This window comes from Hylobates moloch, unplaced genomic scaffold (assembly GCF_009828535.3).
Source record: "Hylobates moloch isolate HMO894 unplaced genomic scaffold, HMol_V3 SCAFFOLD_20, whole genome shotgun sequence".
In the NCBI taxonomy this organism is placed as follows: Eukaryota; Metazoa; Chordata; class Mammalia; order Primates; family Hylobatidae; genus Hylobates; species Hylobates moloch.
Genome location: NW_026652295.1, coordinates 34,520,084 through 34,542,314, shown reverse-complemented (window position 1 = coordinate 34,542,314; position 22,231 = coordinate 34,520,084). Strand labels below are relative to the sequence as shown.

At 41.9% G+C, this 22,231-nt stretch overlaps 1 protein-coding gene across 5 annotated transcripts in view; it reads left to right on the top strand.

Moving 5' to 3' along the window:
- SLC26A8 (solute carrier family 26 member 8) overlaps positions 1-22,231 on the top strand; it is a 78,010-nt gene that overhangs the window by 27,316 nt on the left and 28,463 nt on the right. For all 5 annotated transcript variants that reach the window (XM_032140881.2, XM_058432539.1, XM_058432542.1 and 2 more), the window contains 5 exons: positions 2,142-2,306; positions 3,006-3,155; positions 12,792-12,874; positions 17,369-17,516; positions 19,235-19,348. In XM_032140881.2, coding sequence (XP_031996772.1) covers positions 2,142-2,306; positions 3,006-3,155; positions 12,792-12,874; positions 17,369-17,516; positions 19,235-19,348 — 660 coding nt within the window. The remainder of the gene's footprint in view (positions 1-2,141; positions 2,307-3,005; positions 3,156-12,791; positions 12,875-17,368; positions 17,517-19,234; positions 19,349-22,231) is intronic.

Here is a 22,231-nt window from a genome sequence, read left to right as displayed (position 1 = left end):
TTTCAGATCTGAGCTAGGTATTTTACATGTGTGATGAAATTTAATCTATTCGAAACACTTTACATTCAATATTATTCACATTTTATAGATGAGGAAACTGAGGTTCAGAGAGTTAACTTGCCCACACTTACACAGCCAGTGAGTGGCTGGGCCAGGACTGAAGCCAGATTCTCCAATCCCGGGAACCATGCTTTTTTCACCACACTCCTTAAAGGAGAGGAATTTTAGTGAGCTCTTGAAAGAGGTGATGCAGGCCAGACACAGTGGCTCATGCCTGTAATTCCAGCACTTTGGGAGACCAAGGTGGGGGGATTGCTTGAGGTCAGGAGTTTGAGACCAGCCTGGCCAGTATGGCAAAACCCTTTCTCTACTTAAAAATACAAAAATTAGCCAGATGTGGTGCTGGGTCCCTGTAATCCCAGCTATTTGGGAGGCTGAGGTGGGAGAATCACCTGAACCTGGGAGGCAGAGGTTGCAGTGAGCCAAGATTATACCACTGCACTCCAGCCTGGGTGACAAAGCAAGACTCCGTCTCAAAAAAAAAAAAAAAAAAAAAGAGAGAGAGAGAGATGATGCACATGGATTGGCAGAGATGGAAAAAAGAGGGGCTCATGCATAAGCACAGAAGTAGGAGTCAGCCAGTCACGCAAGAAATAGGAAGCAGACTGGCCTGACTAGAGTAAAAGAGCACATTGGGCGGCAATGACAGGAGATTAAGAGAGACACAGTGCCGGGCTGATTGAAAGCTTTGAAACAAAAACCTGTTAAAGCAAAATGATTTATTGTTCCAAATTTGTTTGTTTTCTGAGAGCTTTTAGTGGAGTGGAGAGTGAAGTGACCATTGTAGGCTTTAAGACTTCTGTTTTACTCCTTTCCACCCTGCTTACTGAAAAGTCTTCATTGGGCTGTGCCAGTTTTCTTAACCTACCCTCTTTTTGTTTTTTATTTTTCTTGTTGTAGAGACAAAGTGTCGCCATGTTGCCCAGGCTCGTCTCAAATTCCTGAGCTCAAGCGACCCTCCCACTTGAGCCTCCCAAAGTGCTGAGATTACAGGCATGAGCCACTACACCCAACCTAACTGTGGTTTTTATTATAAAAGACGAACATCTCAAATAGTAAAAAAGTGTATAAATTATCAAATGTTGTCCCCAACCTCTAACCCCATTCCCCAAAGGTAATTTCTGTTAATCATTTGAGGTCTATCCTTTTAGATCCTGTGTGTATAAAATTTTATTATATACTATATAACATAAATTTTACACATGCATATTGACATGTAAAATAGCTTTTTTATTTTTCTTCAGGATATGCATATCCTGAAAACATAAATAAATTCAATTTAATTATTCTCAGTAAAGATAGGAGTCAAAGGCCAAGAAGTTTGAGCTCGATCCCACTGTTTTGGAATTCTCTTCTCCTTTGTGAAAAGCTGTATTCCTCAGAGGAATGTTAACATCTCCTGAAAAGGGCTATCAAAGCTTCTAGTGAAAGAGATTTCAAAAGGCAAAGGCAGGCCAGGCACAGTGCATTCATGCCTGTAATCCCAGGGTTTTGGGAGGCCAAAACAGGAGAATCACTTGAGGTCAGGAGTTCAAGACCAGCCTAGGTAACATAGCAAGACCCCTCCGTCTCTACCAAAAAAAAAAAAAAAAAAAAAAAAGCCCAGTGTATGCATCTGTAGTCCTAGCTATTTGGGAAGTTGAAGCAGAGAATCCCTTGTGCCCAGGAGTTTGAGATTACAGTGAGCTATGATCGCACCACTGCACTCTGGCCTGGGCAACAGAGTAAGATACTGTCTCATAAATAAATAAATACGCAAAGACTTGTTCTGATCACCTTGTCCCTGCTTTGCCCAAGTCAACCTAGAGAGCAGTAGATTCTAGGGCAAAAACTTAAGTGAGCTGACTGCTCACAAAGAAGGAAAGGAGTAGTGTGGGCTAGCACTTGTCAGGAGCCTCTGATCAACATACAAGGACCCATGTTATCAACTTCTGTTCATTAGGGAAAGAGAGTTACAAGAGTTACCAAAGGGGCCTATCTTAACTTTTCTGTTGGAAACCCTTCTTTTCCTGGGGAGCGCCATTGGTGCCATTGGTGGATTGAAGACATTCCGCCCCACTCTGGTTTTCTCTTCTCTGCAGCTAATAATGGGCGTATTGGGTTTGGGCTTCATTGCTACTTACCTTCCGGAGTCTGCAATGAGTGCTTACCTGGCTGCTGTGGCACTGCATATCATGCTGTCCCAGCTGACTTGCATCTTCGGGATTATGATTAGTTTCCATGCCGGTCCCATCTCCTTCTTCTATGTGAGTAATTTCAACTCTTACCCTGAGTTACAAATGCCACTCCTCTTGCCTCCAAAGAGAGGTGGAGCTCTGTAGGGAGACTCCTGCCCATTCTGAAAGGAGACACAGTCTATAGGCAGCTCAGTCAAGAGGGTACTAGAAATATTTCCCTTTATTGGAGAATTAGGATCTTGATTAATTGCAGATGCCAGTTAGACCATGCTTTCAGTTGACTAACCATTTCAGCTCAGCCTTTTAAACTATCATGATATACATTAAAATTTGGCCTTTAAGATATTGTATCTATCACAGTTCTTCTCATTACCTACCTTATAACAGACATGTATCCTAAAACATCTAAAGGATATACAAGACTAAGTAGTTCCTGAATGTAAGAATAGGGTAGGAGCTAAGCTACAGTATATTATTTGGGAAAACTAATAACTATTGGCTTATAAACAGAACTTCTAGGGCCTGTTCATTATACTAAAACATACAGTGTATTCTCTCCTTATTCTTATTGAACATTACTCTCCCTCTTTTTATAAAAATGGCCACCCCCACCATGCTTGCCCTCACTGTTCTAGTAATACCCATAAAGACCTTTGTACCCAGAAACTCTACTTGGGGACTTCTTTTTGAGTTAATCTACAGTGTCAATTTCTAGGCAGGCAATTACTACATCCCTTTCTAAGCCTCCATAATTTTATTTTCTTTCAGGACATAATTAATTACTGTGTAGCTCTCCCAAAAGCTAATTCCACCAGCATTCTACTATTTCTAACTGTTGTTGTTGCTCTGCGAATCAACAAATGTATCAGAATTTCTTTCAATCAGTATCCCATTGAGTTTCCCATGGAATTATTTCTGGTAGGTGTTTTTGATGTCCCAAATTCATAGTTTGCATAATGTTAGTATTTTTAAAAAATGCTGAGTTGAATTGTGTAAAAGCTGAATACATTTAGTTTTCAATATATGCTTATATTTGTGAAAACATGCTTGTTTTCTTTTTCTAAAATATTCTATCACTATAGTTGACAAATAAAAATTGAATCTATTGTTTATGATGTGATATTTTGATATAGATATACATTGTGAAATGTTTAAATCAAGTTTTTTGTTTTTTTTTTTTTGACAGAGTCTTGCTCTGTTGCCCAGGATGGAGTGCAGTGGTGCAATCTTGGCTCACTGCAACCTCTGCCTCCCAGGTTCAAGCAATTCTCTTGCCTCAGCCTCCTGAGTAGCTGGAATTACAGGCATGTGCCACAATGGCAAGCTAATTTTTGTATTTTTTAAATAGAGACAGGGTTTCACCTTGTTGGCCAGGCCGGCCTCAAACTCCTGACCTCAGGTGATCCGCCTGTCTCGGCCTCCCAAAGTGCTGGGATTACAGGCGTGAGCCACCATGCCTGGCCTAATTATCATTTTTAATTGTTGTCACCTTGCAACGCTAGCAGCAGTTATTATTTTTGTTGTGAGAACATTTAAGATCTACTCTCTTAGCAATTTCAAGTACACATTATTAACTATAGTCACAATAGCACAATAGATCTCCCTCACAAAATGCTTATTCTCCAAGTACTTTTATCTATTGCCTCGTTCTCATAGTATTTCAAAGATAAGGAATTCTTTCCCCTTATGAAAGAAATACGGGCTCATTCTAGGTTTGAAAAACATAAGGAAGTTTAAAAAAGTGGCAGAGGAATAGAAATTCCTATAGTTGCACCATCCAAAGTCAACAACTATTGATACTTCAGTATTTTCAGTTGTTCACTCCTTTCTTCTCTCAGACAAACATATGACAGGCCTAGCCTCAATGTTGGTGAATTTCCATCTTTTTCTACATAAATGTTTTATTTTTATTTTAATGTAGTTGAAATCATACTGTTATTCAACCTCCATTCCTTCTCACTATGCTACAATAAGGAAATTGAGGCAGCTCATCCCTGGACTTGGACATAGGAGCACATCTAGATTAGAAGATGTCAGACTCAGAGGACCTTCCTAAAAAATTAAAATAAAATAAAATCCAAGAGTTGAGGCACAAGCAATCTCATGTTAAATGATAACAGGCAAAGGGCCAAAGAACCAAGGAGGAAATGAATAGCCCTTTCCTATGGCTAGAACCACATGCATTCACAAAGGAAACATACGATGTTCATGGAGAAACAACTGGAAGATTTGAACATCTTGTTCAATAAGAACCCATACCCAAACCTCAGCCTTCAGAAAGAAATGGCCTCAAAAATGGACATGCATCCAACAGTACAGGTTTGGCTCAAGAACCATACAGCAGAGGCCAGGTGCGGTGGCTCATGCCTGTAATCCCAGCACTTTGGGAGGCCAAGGCGGGCAGATCACCTGAGGTCGGGAGTTCGAGACCAGCCTGATCAACATGGAGAAACCCTGTCTCTACTAAAAATACAAAAGTAGCCGGGGGTGGTGGCACATGCCTGTAATCCCAGCTACTCGGGAGGCTGAGGCAGGAGAATGGCGTGAACCCAGGAGACGGAGCTTGCAGTGAGCCGAGACAGTGCCACTGCACTCCAGCTTGGGTGAAAGAACGAGACTCCGTCTCAAAAAAAAAAAACAACAAAAAAAAACCGAAAACAAAAAAAAAAAAACAGAACAAAACTCAAGAAAGCAAAATGCAAGCTTATTCAGCAAACACAATCTCAACAACAGCAATTAGCTGAGGATAGAGTCAAGACCAGTCCTTCCTAAGAAATACAGATATACCAGCCAAATCTCCTAATGATGCCTATCTTGTAGTCCTAGTTTATACAGATCACTGGGCACCCTGGTTGCGACTCATGTTATGCCCCCATGTTAAGGTCCCTACAGATGACTTTGTTGTCCACAAAACAGTTCATTTTGACTGCTGCCAAGATCCTAGAATATACTGCTTCTGCTTCTATCCCATTTTTGGAATCCTGAGTTTATTCTCCATGCTTCAATTCTAATTCTTTTGACTGTTCACCTCTACAAAGTAGAGAGAGATACTAGATACAAAAGGTAACATATTGTAATGTGTGTAATGATTTCCTACAAGAGTACTTTTCAGCAATAAGGAACAAATTGGAGATATACACACACACACATTGTGTGTACAACATGGATGGATTTCAAAAACATTATGTAGCATGAAAGAAAAAAGACACAAAAGGCTACATACTGTATAATTCCCTTATATGAATTCCTAGAGCAGGAAAAACTAATCTGTCATGACAAAAAGATTAGTGGCTACCCATGTGGAAAAATTAAATAGTAAGTGGTAGAAAACTAATTTATCAGGGTGATGGAAATATTTCATGTGTTAATTAGCTGTTAATTAGGGTGGCAGTTACCTGGTGTATAAATTCCTCAAAACATATAGAACTGGCCGGGCGTGGTGGCTCATGCTTGTAATCCCAGCACTTTGGGAGGCTGAGGTGGGCAGATCACGAGGTCAGGAGATCGAGACCATCCTGGCTAACATGGTGAAACCCTGTCTCTACTAAAAATACAAAAAAAAATTATCCGGGCGTGGTGGCGGGCGCCTGTAGTCCCAGCTACTCGGGAGGCTGAGGCAGGAGAATGGCGGGAACCCGGGAGGTGGAGCTTGCGGTGAGGCGAGATCGCGCCACTGCTCTTCAGCCTGGGCGACAGAGCAAGACTCCGTCTCAAAAAAAAAAAAAAAAAAGCAACTTAGCCGGGCGAGGTGGCAGGCGCCCATAGTCCCAGCTACTCGGGAGGCTAAGGCAGGAGAATGGCGTGAACCTAGGAGGCAGAACTTGCAGTGAGCCGAGATCACACCACTGTACTCCAGCCTGGGCAACGGAGCAAGATTCTGTCTCAAAAAAAAAAAAATATATAGAACTGTATGTCTAAAAGCTGTGCACTTTATTGTATCTAAATTATATGTTAATAAAAATAAATATATATAACAAAGAAATTGAGGCAAACGAGATGTTAAATGTTTTTTCTAATCTGTGTCATTAGTAAGTAGCAGAACTAGGGCTCACTGTCTAATAATAATGTTTCTTGTTTCTTTTCTTTTCTTTTTTCTTTGAGACAGAATCTCACTCTGTCACCCAGGCTGGAGTGCAGTGGCACGATCTTGGCCCACTGCAACCTCTGCCTCCCAGATTCAAGCGATTCTCCTTCCTCAGCCTCCCAAGTAACTGGGATTACAGGCGCCCACCACCATGCCCAGCTGATTTTTATATTTTTAGTAGAGACGGGGGTTTCACCATGTTGGCCAGGCTGGTCTCGAACTCCTGACCTCAAGTGAACTGCCCGCCTCAGTGTCCCAAAGTGCCAGGATTACAGGCATGAGCCAACGCACCTGGCCTTTTGTTTCTTTTCTAAAATCTGCTGATAAAATTTATCTTTTACAGTTATAATTAACACTTTACCATGATAAAGATATTTTCATCAATAATGCTCAGATTTTCTAAGTCAGCATTTTTCATTTTAAGATTGCTGAATTCGGGGCCAGGCACGGTGGCTCATGCCTATAATCTCAGCACTTTGGGGGGCAGAGGTGGGCCGACCACCTGAGGTCAGGAGTTCAAGACCAGCCTGGCCAACATGGTGAAACCTTGTCTCTACTAAAAATACAAAAATTAGCTGGGCATGGTGGCATGTGCCTGTAATCCCAGCTACTCCAGAGGCTGAGGCAGGAGAATGACTTAACCCAGGAGGCGGAGGTCGCAGTGAGCCGAGATCGTGCCACTGCCCTCCAGCCTGGGCGACAGAGCAAGACTCCATGTAAAAAAAAAAAAAAAAAAAAAGAAAAAGAAAAGTTGCTGAATTTTTGGGTTTCAATGAGAATTATTTCTTTTTTAAGTGGTGGTCTGTGGCAAAGATGCTTAAAGTTAACCAAGTAATCATGTGCCCCCTGCACCTCCCAGTCTCTCTTGCAATTAGGAGGACCCTGTGACTTTTGAGCCAGAGTAGAGGTGAATAGGTGCAAGTTCTCTCTTCTTTCCTCCCCTGCTATGATGATGACAGGGGCAGTATGTTAAGAAAATGGAGACCGGGAGCGGTGGCTCACGCCTGTAATCCCAGCACTTTGGGAGGCCGAGACAGGCAGATCACGAGGTCAGGAGATCAAGACCATCCTGGCTAACATGGTGAAACCCTGTTTATACTAAAAATACAAAAAAATTAGCTGGGCATGGTGGTGTGCACCTGTAGTCCCAGCTACTCGGGAGGCTGAGGCAGGAGAATGGCATGAACCCAAGAGGTGGAGCTTGCAGTCAGCTGAGATCATGCCACTGTACTCCAGCCTGGGAGACAGCAAGACTCTGTCTCAAAAAAAGAGAAAAGAAAATGGAATCCCCAAGTGAAATTAGCTCAAATTCCTGGGGCACTGTTTGCAAAGAACCTGCCTGAGAGACACCAACCCACCATGGACTTTGGGCAAAAAAAAAAACTTCGATGTGTTAAAATGCTACAATCTCATGGCTTGTATGTTGCCACAGCATAACCCACTTATACTAATCCAGGTCTATCCTCTTCAAGGTTGAAAAATACTGCCTTGGGACTTTAGACTAAACTTTCTTATAACTGTTGCCTACTTCTTGTAGAGGTGTATATTCTTTTCCCTTTGAATGTTTGAAAAGCTATTAATTCATAAAGGCCAGAAGCTGAAAGGCTTGTTTTTCAAAAGATTTTTCAAAATCCTGAAGGCATATCCAGCAATCCCACTATTGGATATATATCTAAAGGAAATGAAATCAGTATGTTGAATAGATACCTGCACTTTCATGTTCGCTGCAGCACTATTTAAAACACCTAAGATATGGAATCAACCCAAGTGTTCATCAATAGATAAATGGATACATGTAGTATATACAGGTAATTAGTTGACAGACATGTAACAAAAAGTGATTTTTTAAAAAATGTGGTATACATATACAATGGAATACTATTCAGCCTTTTAAAAAAAGGGAATCCTTCTCCTTAAAGCCTGGGTATTTGGTTTAAAAAATTAAAATAAAATAAAAAATAAAAAGAAGGAAATCTTGTCATTTGGGACAACATGGATGAACCCAGAGGACATGTTAAGTGAAATAAGCCAGGCACAGAAAGAAAAGTACTGCATGATCTCATTTATATGTGGAATCTAAAAAGGTTGAACTCATTGAAGTGAAGAGTAGAACGGTGGTTACCAGGGTCTAGAGTTGCAGGAGAGTGGTTTGGGGAGATGTTGGCCAAAGGATGCAAAATTTCAGTTTGATAAGAGGTATAATTTCAAGAGATCTGTTGTACAACATAGTAACTACAGTTAGTAACAACGTATCATATTCTTGAAAATTGCCAAGAGATTAGATTCTAAGTGTTTTCACCACACCAAAAAAGATATATAGGCATGGTAGCTCACACCTGTAATTTCAGCACTTTGGGAGGCCGAGGCTGGTGGATCACCTGAGATCAGGAGTTCAATACCAGCCTGGCCAACAGGGAGAAACCCTGTGTCTACTAAAAATACAAAATTAGCTGGGCATCGTGGCACATACCTGTAATCCCAGCTACTTGGGAGACTGAGGCAGGAGAATTGCTTGAACCCAGGAGGTGAAGGTTGCAGTGAGCCGGGATTGTGCCATTGCACTCCAGCCTGGGCAACAAGAGCAAAACTCCATCTCAAAAAAAAAAAAAAAAAGATGTATATGTGAAGTAATGCATATGTTAATAGCTCGATTCAGCCATGCCACAATGTGCATATATATATATATTTTAAAACATGTTGTATATGACAAATATATATGATTTTTATTTGTTAATTCTTAAAAACAAAACCCTGGATACAAATGGTGCTCTAGAGCTCAGGAAACAATGTGTATGTGGAGTTTGTAGGGTGCAGTCAGAGGCAGCCTCTTCTTTCCCAGCCCTGCTCTGGCAACTTAGGAAGCTACAGCTTTGTAGTCACCAGCAGACAGCAGCCATGAACAGATAGCAGCCCTCTTTTTTTTTTTTTTTTTTTTTAGACGGAGTCTTACTCTGTCTCCTAGGCTGGAGTGCAGTGGCGCAATCTCAGCTTAACTACAGCCTCTGCCTCCCAGGTTCAAGCGATTCTCCTGCCTCAGCCTCCCAAGTAGCTGGGATTACAGGCACACACCACCATGCCTGGCTAATTTTTGTATCTTTAGTAGAGACGGGGTTTCACCATGTTGGCCAGGATGGTCTCAATCTCCTGACCTCGTGATCTGCCCACCTTAGCCTCCCAAAGTGCTGGGATTACAGGCATGAGCCACCGTGCCCAGCCCTCTCTTAAGAGACATCAGCACCGAGGATCATAGTGATGTTCCTTCAAGCAGTCTGTAAACCCAGATGTATCTGACACAGGTCTCAATCAATTTAGAAAGTTTATTTTGCCAAGGTTAAGGAAGCCCCTGTGACATAGCCTCTGGAGGGAGGTCCTGCCAACATGTTCAGGGTACAGCTTGCTTTTATACATTAGGGAGACACAATATATCAATCAATACCTGTAAGATTTACACTGGTTTGATCCGGAAGGGTGGGACAACTTGAAGGGGTGGGGGCTTCCATATCACAGACAGATTTAAAATTTTTCTGATTGGTAATTGATTGAAAGAGTTATTATCAATAGAGACGAATGTCTGGGTTATGGTAAGGGGTTGTGGAGACCAAAGTTGTGTCAGGCAGATGAAGCCTCCAAGTAGCAGGCTTCAAAGAGAATGGGTTGTAAATGTTTCTTATCAGACTTAAGGGTCTGTTTTGAGGTTAATGCTTCTTGGCTTTTCCTGAATTACAAAAGGGAGGAGGGATATAATGAGGTATGTCTGACCCCTGCTTCAATCATGGCCTGAACTAGTTTTTTCAGGTTAACTTAGGAATTCCCTTGGCCAAGAGATGGGATCCATTCAGATGACTGGGGGCCTTAGAATTTTGTTTTTGGTTTAGGCAGCCTTGAAAGCAATCAATGTGAACCAGAGTTATAAGGCAAGAAGAGAAGTGAGAGTGCAAAGAATGCTGTGGTTTGACTATGGCTGACAGATTGGTTTGTGAGCCACAGTCAAGATATTCCTCTGGGGGCCAAGCTCCGTGTCTCACGCCTGTAATCCCAGCACTTCGGGAGGCGGAGGCAGGTGGATTGCTTGAGGTCAGAAGTTCGAGACCAGCCTAGCCAACATGGTGAAACCTCATCTCTACTAAAAATAAAAAAAATTAGCTGGGCATAGTGGTGCACGCCTGTAGTCCTAGCTACTCAGGAGGTGGAGGCAGGAGAATTGCTTGAACCCAGGAGGCAGAGGTTGCAGTGAGCCAAGATTGTGCCACTGCACTCCAGCCTGGTCAATAGAACAAAGACTCTGTCTCAAAAAAAAAAAAAAAAGAAGAAGAAGAAGAAGAAAGAAAGAAAAGAAGAATACATTCCTTTGGAGAATGCTATAAGTAATTACAATGCTCCATGAGGTGAGGTAGGGGAGGAAACAGAGGTCCAGCAATAAAATAGGTGAAGGCTTACAATAATTGCAATTTAGGCATTAACCTTTTTTGTGACCTAATTTGTGCTCACAAGCTATTGAAGCCTGCAACACACTACCTACACACATGTCAAGTCAAGTGATGGGGATACAGTTTCTGCCACATAGCAGGGATTAGAGATGCAGGGTAGAACCAGAAAAAGGCCTCCCTGTTTCCCTTAGCAGTGAGGAAAATGAGAGAGGGAGGATGGAGGCGCCCATGGTCTAGGGTCTAAAATGCCTCTCACAACACCCACAAAGAAATTACTAATGTTTAGATGTGCTGGAGGAAACTGCGCACATCTATCAATCTGTCCTTAAGAGAGCAGACTTGGCCAGGCACAGTGGCTCACACCTGTAATCCCAGCACTTTGGGAGGCCGAGGTAGGAGGATCACCTGAGGTCAGGAATTCAAGACCAGCCTGGCCAACTTGGTGAAACCCCATCTCTACTAAAAAATACAAAAAATTAGCCGGATGTGGTGGCACATGCCTGTAATCCCAGCTACTTAGGAAGCTGAGGCATGAGAATCACTTGAACCCAGGAGGCAGAGATTGCGGTGAGCTGAGATTGCGCCACTGCACTCCAGCCTGGGCAACAAGAGCAAAACTCTGTTTCAAAAAAAAAAAAGCAGACTCAATATTTAGGAAAATTTTCAAGGCAACAGCTGCGATCCAGGTAGACTATACTGATAATTCAAGAGTCCCTTGGCTATAAGAAATTATACATATGTTCATAATTTATGTATATTTAAGCTGTATAGCAAACACAAAAAATGTAACAATAGTTGTCTTTAGATGAGTTATTTCTGTTTTTCAATGTTTCATATTTTCTTCATTTTTCTCTGTGAACAAGTATTACCTTTATACTGGAAATAAGAGTTCCTTGCCATACTTGCCATATTTCTTGCCTCTTAACTATATAAAAACCAAGACTCTTCTTCTCTGATCCAAGCTGTAATCCAGATTCTTCCTTCCATTCTAATCTGTAGACTTCCTAGCGGTCTTCATCTGATAACAGTATCACAGGTTAGACAAGTGCTGTTCTGTTCAGCGTCTGGTTGAACTCCTGCAGTAGATGCTGGGGAAAGAGGTATGTGTTAGTAGGAAGAATGGGATAAAGCAACTGTATAATTGCTATTTTAAAACATAGAAATTGAGGTCTCTTGTTTCTGGTTTAATCTGCATTGACGCAGAGTCTTTATAAGCTATAACAGCTGCTAGGTTGTCTCTTTTCCCTCTAATTAAAAATCAGGGACTAGAAGGAGAATTGCCATTTTATTTTATTTTATTTTATTATTATTATACTTTAAGTTTTAGGGTACATGTGCACATTTTTAGAAGTAAATGAAAGGAGGGAAGCACGTAGTTGCTTTGCTACAGAAATTTTCTTTGTGCAATTAAATGTTGCTCCATATTATTAAGGGTTAATCATGTTTCTCTTTTGGTATACCTCAACAAGCCCCTAAAAGGCATACCTGTATTACTACAATGTACCTGGAACTAAAAACTTTTGAAACTAAAAACTTGATACAGCCATTATCTGAAAACATGTTTATATTAATCTAGATGTTTAAAGTTAGTGGGGAGATTCCCCACTTCCTGATAAACTCTGAAATACACAACTCTTTATTTAAAGAGGAGCAAAGAGGTATTTTCCAAGTCATTCGGTATTTAAATGGATCGATCTCACTGAAAGCCATTGAGATTCAAATATATTAAATATTAAAATAAGAAAAAATAAATAAAGTTGGTGGGGATACAGAAGTTCATGGCATCCATTTGTTCCCATCATGTTCACAGACCAAGTTGTTTTGCACTCTGGCTTAGAGAACCAAAAGAATCAGGGAAGATCTCTAATGCCTGCCTTGCTCCGCTGAACTAGCCATGCCTCTCTCTCCAACTTGCATGCATAGGGACTGCTGCCTGTTTCATTTTCTGTCCTGCCAGAGGCTATGGGCAACTCTGCTCCTGGAAGTGATGCACTATATTTAGGTATTCATATGCCACCCCCCTTTTTTTTTTACCCCCTGCAGATTATTGGCTTCACTGTGATTGCAAACAAGATAAGCATGGCCACAGAAACCAGCCAGACGCTTATTGACATGATTCCTTATAGGTCAGTAATTCCACTTTTCAAGATGCTTGTCTTTCTGATACCCTCTCTTAGCCTCTGACCACACAGCCTGATTGATATTTTCTACTAGCAGTCTCTGGCCAAAGCAAAATTCATTTTAGAACACAGAGGTTCATGAAAGGAGAAGGGCTAGGGACAACTCCTTGTGTCTTCTCTGGTCAGCCTCTGTCTCTCTTCTCATAGTTGAGCCAATCCCCTTATCCAGGAAAACTGTTATATGCACTGAATACGAGAGAATCTCGTGTTTTTTTTCATAGCACATGATAGGCCTTCTCAACTACCATACCTCTCTGATTAATTCTCAAGGGGTGGACAAGAGATGCCTCGGTTTTTCTAGCCTCTCTCCTGTACTGCCACGCCCGGCTAATTTTTTGCATTTTTAATGGAGACAGCATTTTGCCGTGTTGCTCAGGCTGGTCTCAAAATCCTGGGCTTAAACATTCTTCCTGCCTTGGTCTCCTATAGTGCTGGGATTACAGGCATGAGCCACAGTGCCCGGTCAGAATTGTTGCCCTTGAGCAACATTATTTTCTTACTCTGGGTGGAAAGTGATCTTCAAATAGCCTGGCATATGGAGTTCTTAAGGACTCACAATCAATTTACATTATAATTCTTACCAGTGACTATGAGGCACGGCTCTTGCTTCTGTTAGGAAATTATTTTTTTTTAACCTTAATCAGATGAATCACATTAGCTAAGAAAGGCAATATACTGCAGTTTCTTGACTCACAGAGAGGCTTTTGAAGAGCACTGCCCATTTCCTCACGTTGTATAATAAGGAATCCTGTAAAGAGTGAAGCATACTTGCTAAACTCCAGGATCACAAAATGTAGGCTTTTTTCTTTTCTTTTCTTTTTGAGACAAGTCTTGCTCTGTCACCCAGGCTGGAGTGCAATGCGCCATATCAGCTCACTGCAACCTCCACCTCCCGGGTTCAAGTGATTCTCTGCTCCGCCTCCTGAGTAGCTGGAATTACAGGTGCCTGCCACCACGCCTGGCTAATTTTTGTATTTTTTGTAGTGACAGGGTTTCACCATGTTGGTCAGGCTGATCTCGAACTCCTGGACTCAGGTGATCCTCCCACCTCCACCTCCCAAAGTATTGGGATTACAGGCACGAGTCACCACACCTGGGCAAATGTAGGCTATTTTGACACAATCAGTTTGAACGAGTCTCATAACCTACCCAGTTCTCAATGAAATCTGACGATGGCTGAATCAACTTGAAATTCCAGTCAATTAAAAAATGTGGGCAGACACCACCTAGGTACTAGGGAGTACAAAGATAAGCAAGACACGATCTCTGTCCTCTGGAAAAAAAAAAAATAACAAGAACAACAGTGGGATTGACACTTTACATATTTGTATTATTTCATTTGCTCCCCCCAGTAATGCTTTGAGGTAGATACTGTCTTCTTTTTTACGCTAAGGAAACTAAGGCTTCCCATGTTTGAATTACTTAGCACATTGCTCCTCCGTGGCAGAGCTACCATTTGAACATATTTCTCCTTAATTCCAAAGTCTATAATTATAACCACTCTGTTATACTTACACAATATGCTTCTTTTATCAATGACTTCAAAACCACACAGCCAGGCTGGGCACAGTGCCTCATGCCTGTAATCCCAGCACTTTGGGAGGCTGAGGCAGGTGGATCACTTGAGGCCAGGAGTTCGAGACCAGCCTGGCCAACATGGTGAAACCCCATCTCTACTAAAAATACAAAAACTAGCTGGGCATAGTGGTGTGTGCCTGTAATCCCAGCTACTTGGGAGGCTAAGGCAAGAGAATCACTTGAACCCAGGAGTTGGAGGTTGCAGTAAGCCAGGATCATGTCACTGCACTCCAGCCTGGGCAATAGAGGGAGACTATCTCAAAAAGTAAAAAAGAAAAAAGAAAAAACCCACACAGCCAAGTTTTGCTTATCTCTTATAAGATTCAAAGGTACAGATGGACAAGTGAGCATTTCAGAAGTCTAATTTTAAGCATTGCTTTGAGCTTTCTCTTTTATTATGTATTTATCCAGGGCTGCTAGAGAATAGTAAGATTGGACAATTTAAGTTAGCTCCTGCTGTGTCCATGTCCCCTTTTAACCTCATTTGCTAACAAGAATTGACTGTTACAGAGAACAGAAAGGAAAAACAGTAGTTTATGTTGTTATCATACTAAATATTCAAGCTTTACTAATATAGATTGGGGTAGTAAATTACATTCACTGTGTACCTCTTTGGGACAGCCTCATTCTTACCTAGCTTCTTAAAAAGACAAAAAGGTGGAATCTGATAATAACTTAAACACCTACCTCTAAGCATTCAGTCATGCTTCTACTTAGCTCATTACCTGGAAAACGCAAAGGAGCTTGTAAGTTATAAATTATTTTATTATTTTTTTTGAGACAGAGTCTTGCTCTGTCACCCAGGCTGGAGTGCAGTGGCACCATCTCGGCTCACTGCAACCTCCGCCTCCCCGGTTCACACCATTCTTCTACCTCAGCCTCCCAAGTAGCTGGGACTACAGGCGCCCGCCACCACGCCCGGGTAATTTTTGTATTTTTAGTAGAGATGGGGTTTCACCGTGTTAGCCAGGATGGTCTCGATCTCCTGACCTTGTGATCTGCCCACCTCGGCCTCCCAAAGTGCTGGGATTACATGTGTGAGCCATTGCGCCTGGCCGTAAGTTATAAATTATAAATAAAGAATTAAAATAGACATAGTAGGGCCAGACACAGTGGCTCATGCCTGTAATCCCAGCACTGTGGGAGGCTGAGGCAGGCGAATCGCTTGAGCTCAGAATTTCAAGACTAACCTGGGCAACATGGTGAGACTCCGTTTCTACAAAAAAAAAAAAATTAGCCAGGTGTGGTGGCATGCATCTGAAATCCTAGCTACTTGGGAGGCTGAGGTGGGAGGATTTATTGAGGAAGGATGAGGCTGCAGTGAGCCATGATCACGCCACTGCACTCCAGCCTGGGCGACACAGCAAGACCCAGTCTCAATAAAAAAAAAAAAAGAAGAAGAAAAGAAGAAGAAGAAGACATAGTTGAATGGTGAATAAAATGATATTTAGCTCTTTGAGGTGCTAAAAGTGAATTCTTTCTACTCAAAAATAAAATTTTAAATGCAAGAACTAATAAGAAATTTTAATTAGATAAGGGATTATTTGCTTTGTGGAAATATATATCACAAAATTTCTTTTAAGATAATTTTCCTAAGGGTATTTACATGATTCATTTTGTTGAATTTGGATTTGTATATAATTTATCAGAAGGAAATCAACTGTTGAGGCATACATATTTGTCTTTGATGAAATGATTAAAGACAATCAAAATTTGAACGAATAAGCGTTTCAAATAGCAAACCTTATCTAAAACACTTAGTTTTTTTTTCTGACTTAGAAAGTAATCTAGAGAAATAAAAAAGGAAGCATATTTGTGCTTCCAGATTTGACTTAAAGAATTATGCCAGTATGGATCTATGGAAAAACACCACTCCCCCCAAATCATCAAGATTTCTTTTCCTTCTATAGTCTGTTAATATTGTGCTTGATTTCTGACTGTTAAACTAATGCTTCATTCTGGGATAAACCCCACTTGATCATAGTGTATTATCCTTTTATATACTGACTTTCTAAAATGATAAGAATTTTTGCATTTATGTTTATGAAGGATATTGGTCTGAGTGTTTGTTTTTTTTTCTTCTTCTTCTTGTGCTATCTATGTCTGGTTTTGGTGTCAGAGTATATTGAATTTTTTTTTTTTTTTTTTGAGACTGAGTCTCACTCTATCACCCAGGCTGGAGTGCAGTGGCTCAATCTCTGCTCACTGCAACCTCTGCTTCCTAGGTTCAAGAGATTCCCATGCCTCGGCCTCCAGAGTAGCTGGGATTATAGGTGCGCGCCACCACACCCAGCTAATTTTTTGTATTTTTAGCAGAGATAGGGTTTCACCATGTTGGCCAGGCTGATCTTGAACTCCTGACCTCAAGTGGTCCACCCACCTCGGCCTCCCAAAGTGCTGGGATTGCAGGCGTGAGCCACCGCACCCAGCCATATGTTGACATTATAGAAAGATTTGGAAAGTATTGCCTCATCTTCAACTTCTGGAAGAGTTTCTATAAAATAGGCGTTATTTCTTCCTTAAATATCCACCTATTGTTCACCTATTGGTGTGGTCTCAAACAGTATCAAGAAACCATTTTTCGTGAATCGTTAATGTTTTGCCTGTTCTGTTTATTGCCATTGCTACCTGGCAGAAACATTGAATTACAAGACACAACAGCATGTTCTCTCAATGGCTTTCATAACTTGGCTTTGTTTGCTGGCAGTTTTGGCAGGCTGCTGCCTCAATCACTCCACTCATCTCTATTGTCATTAAAAAAAAAAAAAAAAGAATCAGGACAGCCCAGTATTAGAATAGAGTGGCGGAGGTACCAAGAAAGGATTCCTGCTATCCAGAAATAATTCCACTATTCTATTCCAGCTTCCTGTTTCCTGTAACACCAGATTTCGGCCTTCTTCCCAAGATAATTTTACAAGCCTTCTCCTTATCTTTGGTGAGCTCCTTTCTGCTCATATTTCTGGGCAAGAAGATTGGCAGTCTTCACAATTACAGTGTCAATTCCAACCAGGTGAGAGGATTATTACTTCCTCTGATCCTTAACTCTTTGTTCTTTCATCAAAGCCTCCTGCCAACATGAAGCAGGAGTCTTTTTTAACTGAAGAGCCACTTGGACCATGGTTTGGACAGTAATCACAAAGGATTTTTGAGAGGTGAGGGATACTTAACTTTGAGGGCACTTGAATTAACCTGAGTGTTATTGCCCTAGAACAGATAAGGTACAGAGAGGCCAGAAAATTATGGCATCATGTTGTTAAGCTGGGAGAGTTTCACTTTTCTTAATTTTAGCTTTCTTTCTACCAAGTCCTCCAACCACATACTGAGGTGCAATAAGAAATGCTGCAGAACATTTTATAAAAAGCCAGGGTTGGGCCGGGAGCAGTGGCTCACATCTATAATCCCAGCACTTTGGGAGGCCAAGGCAGGCGGATCACGAGGTCAGGAGATCAAGACCATCCTGGCTAACACGGTGAAACCCTGTCTCTACCAAAAATACAAAAAAAAAAAAAATTAGCCAGCCATGGTGGCGGGCGCCTGTACTCCCAGCTACTCGGGAGGCTGAGGCGGGAGAATGGCGTGAACCCGGGAGGCGGAGCTTGCAGTGAGCCGAGACCGCGCCACTGCACTCCAGCCTGGGCGACTCCATCTCAAAAAAAAAACAAGGGCTTCTAATATCATACAGTTGGCCTCCCAGAAATAGTTTTTGTCTTTTTAGCCCCTTCCCTAGAACTCAAGAGGGAAATATGGAAACAACAGGTGTTCCAATTTGACCATTTTTTTTTTCGAGATGGAGTTTTGCTCCTGTTGCCCATGCTGGAGTGCAATGGTATGATCTTGGGTCACCATAACCGCCACCTCTTGGGTTCAAGCGATTCTCCTGCCACAGCCACCCGAGTAGCTGGGATTACAGGCACTCACCACCATGCCCAGCTAATTTTTGTATTTTTAGTACAGATGGGGTTTCGCCATGTTGGCCAGGCTGGTCTCGAACTCCTGACCTCGTGACCTGCCACCTCAGCCTCCCAAAGTGCTGGGATTACAGGCGTGAGCCACTGCACCCAGCCCAATTTAACCTTTAGGGTAGTACATAAGGCAGGGAGAATAGCATTGTGCTTCTCCCTGTCATCCTAAGTCCTGGTCATCACTTGAAAGAGAATAAAAATGCCAGAGTCTCATTTTCTCACCTTGAAAAAGCACTTTCCTTGTGATAACTAGCTAAAATGATGATTCGATTTAATCAAGAAAATCAGATGTGCCATCCTTTTGTTCTTGCTAATATATATATATTATTTTTTTTTTTTTGAGACGGAGTTCCACTCTTGTTGACCAGGCTGGAGTGCAATGGTACGATCTCGGCTCACTGCAACCTCTGCCTCTTGGGTTCAAGTGATTCTCCTGCCTCAGCCTCCCAAGTAGCTGGGATTACAGGCATGCGCCACCACGCCCGTACTAATTTTGTATTTTTAGTAGAGATGGGGTTTCTCCATGTTGGTCAGGCTGGTCTCGAACTCCCAACCTCAGGTGATCCACCAGCCTCAGCCTCCCAAAGTGCTGAGGTTATAGGCATGAGCCACCTCGCCCGGCCTTCTAATAATATTTCAATCTGCTATTTCAAGTGATGCAAACAACCCTATCTTCATATACAAAAAATAAACCATATGCCTTCAACTCAAAATCAGCATTCTTCAACAAAGAGGGAGGCCTAAAGCATTTGCCATTTCTTTACAGGATTTAATAGCCATTGGCCTTTGCAATGTCGTCAGTTCATTTTTCAGATCTTGTGTGTTTACTGGTGCTGTTGCTAGGACTATCATCCAGGATAAATCTGGAGGAAGACAACAGGTACGTTGAAATACAATTTGATCTCTAATACATAAACATATTCATATCAACTCATACGTATATTGAGTAGGGAATTAAATGGGTTTAATCTTGTTGCTGTTTTAATGTTATGCTTAATGGGAAAGACCTCTGGGAAGAATTTGGATTCCATGCTTGCCTGAATTTTTGCTCAGATTTTGTCTTAAAAGTTACTTGTCAATGTGGAATTTGAAAGCCATTTTCTATAGAAATATTATATGTGAGAGGTTTCCATGTATTAGCCCACAAAACCCCACTTTCCATGTAACATACCTAAGGATAAGAATATTTTAGGTAAACTGGCCGGGTGTGGTGGCTCATGCCTGTAATACTAACACTTTAGAAGGCCGAAGTGGGCAGATCACTTGAGGTCAGGAGTTTGAGACCAGCCTGGCTAACATGGGTGAAACCCCGTCTCTACTAGAAATACAAAAAAAAGGAAAAAAAAATTAGCTGGATGTTGTGGTGCACACATGTAATTCTAGCTACCCAGGAGGCTGATGCAGGAGAATCACTTGAACCTAGGAGGCAGAGGTTGCAATGAGCTGAGATGGTGCCACTGCACTCCAGCCTAGATGGCAGAATGAGATTCCGTCTCAAAGAAAAAACAAAAAAATATTTCTGGTAAACTTACCATCATCTGCTAATGCTTTCCCCCCCGTGGGAAGATGCATTCTCACACCTAGTCTGGAAAAGCAACAATACAACTCTACACACCCTGGCAGCAAACCAAAAATTTTCCTGGGTTCCTCAAAAGGGCATGGCAAGGGGCTTTCATGACAGGGAGTCAGGTCTTTGTCTAGGAGAGCCTAGAGAATATATAATTGTTCTACTTTTCTGTAAGAGAAAATTATCTAGATCAGATTGTCTGCAGGTATTCTGAGTCAGTAAACTAAATGTTTAGGTATGTGTTAAGCATACATAGAGAGAATGGTGGTCGAAAAGACTGTAGAAGCAAAGTGTCTAATTGCAGGCATGAGATTTTATAAGTCTAATGTTCATGAGTTTTGTTTTTTGTTTTTGTTTTTGTTTTGAGACACAGTCTTGCTCTGTCACCCAGGCTGGAGTGCAGTAACGTGATCTCGGCTCACTGCAACATCTGCCTCCCAGGCTCAAGTGATTTTCCTGCCTCAGCCTCCCTAGTAGCTGGGATTACAGGCATCCGCCATGACATCCAGTTAATTTTTGTATTTTTAGCAGAGATGGGGTTTTACTATGTTGGCCAGGCTGGTCTTGAACTCCTGAACTCAAGTGATCTGCCTGCCTCGGCCTCCCAAAGTGCTGGGATTACAGGCATGAACCACCGGGACCGGCCCAATGTTCATGAGTTTTGAACTGAGTAGATAAAATTACAACATGCTAACCTGAGAGATGTTCCATCTCAACTATGCAGAGTGACAAAATGTCAGAGAGCTCTCAGAATTGAAACTGGGGTTGCCCAGGGAATGAGTCAGCATTCAGACACCAGAGAAACAGTGGCAGAGGTCAAAGACCAGCTTCTGCTGCAGAAACATAGTAAAAGGTGTAGCCATGGTCAGAAACGAATGTGTCAGCAGAATGAACAGTCAACTTTCACAGGGAAAGACAAAGTGTCATAGTCCATGGGCAAATATGTGGTGAAGTATAAGGTAAAAGCTAATACAAGTCAGAAAGATTAGGCAGGGGTGAAAGCATGGGTATAGAGCAGGGGTGTCCAATCTTTTGGCTTCCCTGGCCCCACTGGAAGAAGGAGAATTGTCTTGGGCCACACATAAAATGCACTAACTCTTACAATGGCTAATGAGCTAAAAAAAAAAAAAAAAATCGCAAAATTATTTTATAGTGTTCTAAGAAAGTTTACGAATTTGTGTTGGGCTGCATCTAAAGCTGTCCTGGGCCACATGTGGCCCCACAGGCCTCAGCTTGGACAAGTTTGGTCTAGAATAAGACTACATTGTACCATTTTTGTGGACCAAGTTTTGTTTGTCACAGAGCTTCTTCTGGACACATTGACCTTTTCCACTACTGCTTAATAGACAGAGAAATTTGGGCTATGTTCAGAAGAAGAGTGTTTTGTACAAGCATGCAAAAACTTTGGAGTCAAAGAGACTCCAAAGAGACTTGGAGAGTTTTAGAAGAAGAAATGGAAATGGCGATTCCAGAGATTAGTTCCACTAACTTTTTATGACATACTTTGTTTATTCAGTATATAAGCATAATGTAAATTTGGAAGACAAGATGTGCACGGCTAGAAAAAAACTAAATCACAGTGCAAGGAAAATTGAGTGCAGAATGAGGACGATTTTTAAAAAGCGGCATAAATATTGCAAGAAGGAGAATGATGGCAGAAGTGGGACTTTCAGGGGTACTGAAAGGGTTTAGGGTATGTGTAGATGGAAGGAGGAAGAAGGGCTTCAGTTAATCCTCAGAGCTGTCTTAACGGCAGGATTCCACTTGTGCGTGCAATGCGGACTGGAGGAAGACTGGCTTTGCCAACTGCACTCATTGATTCTGGGAATAGAAAGGCCAAGGTTTGGGAAGGTTTTGGCAGACAATTGAATTTCCAACCCCTGAGCAAGCCCATTTTTAGCATTTTAGCCTGTTGGACAGAAGGTCTGCCTCAAAGGTAGCCTATGGCACTCATGTTGTTTTCCGCTGCTGCCTTGTTCATCTGTGCAGCACAGTTCTGCCAGTGACACCTCTTAATGCAGTGCAGCGGCCCTCCACAGGGAGGCATGTCCCTAGGAATGCTGAGAAGCCCTCCCTGAGGCCTTGACGTGCCCCTTGCAAATCGCTGGCTCAAGCAGAGAATGCTGCTGACCCCTGGCACTACACATGGCAGCTGCCCAGACTATACTCTTGAGTTCCTAATCTGGACCAGAAAAG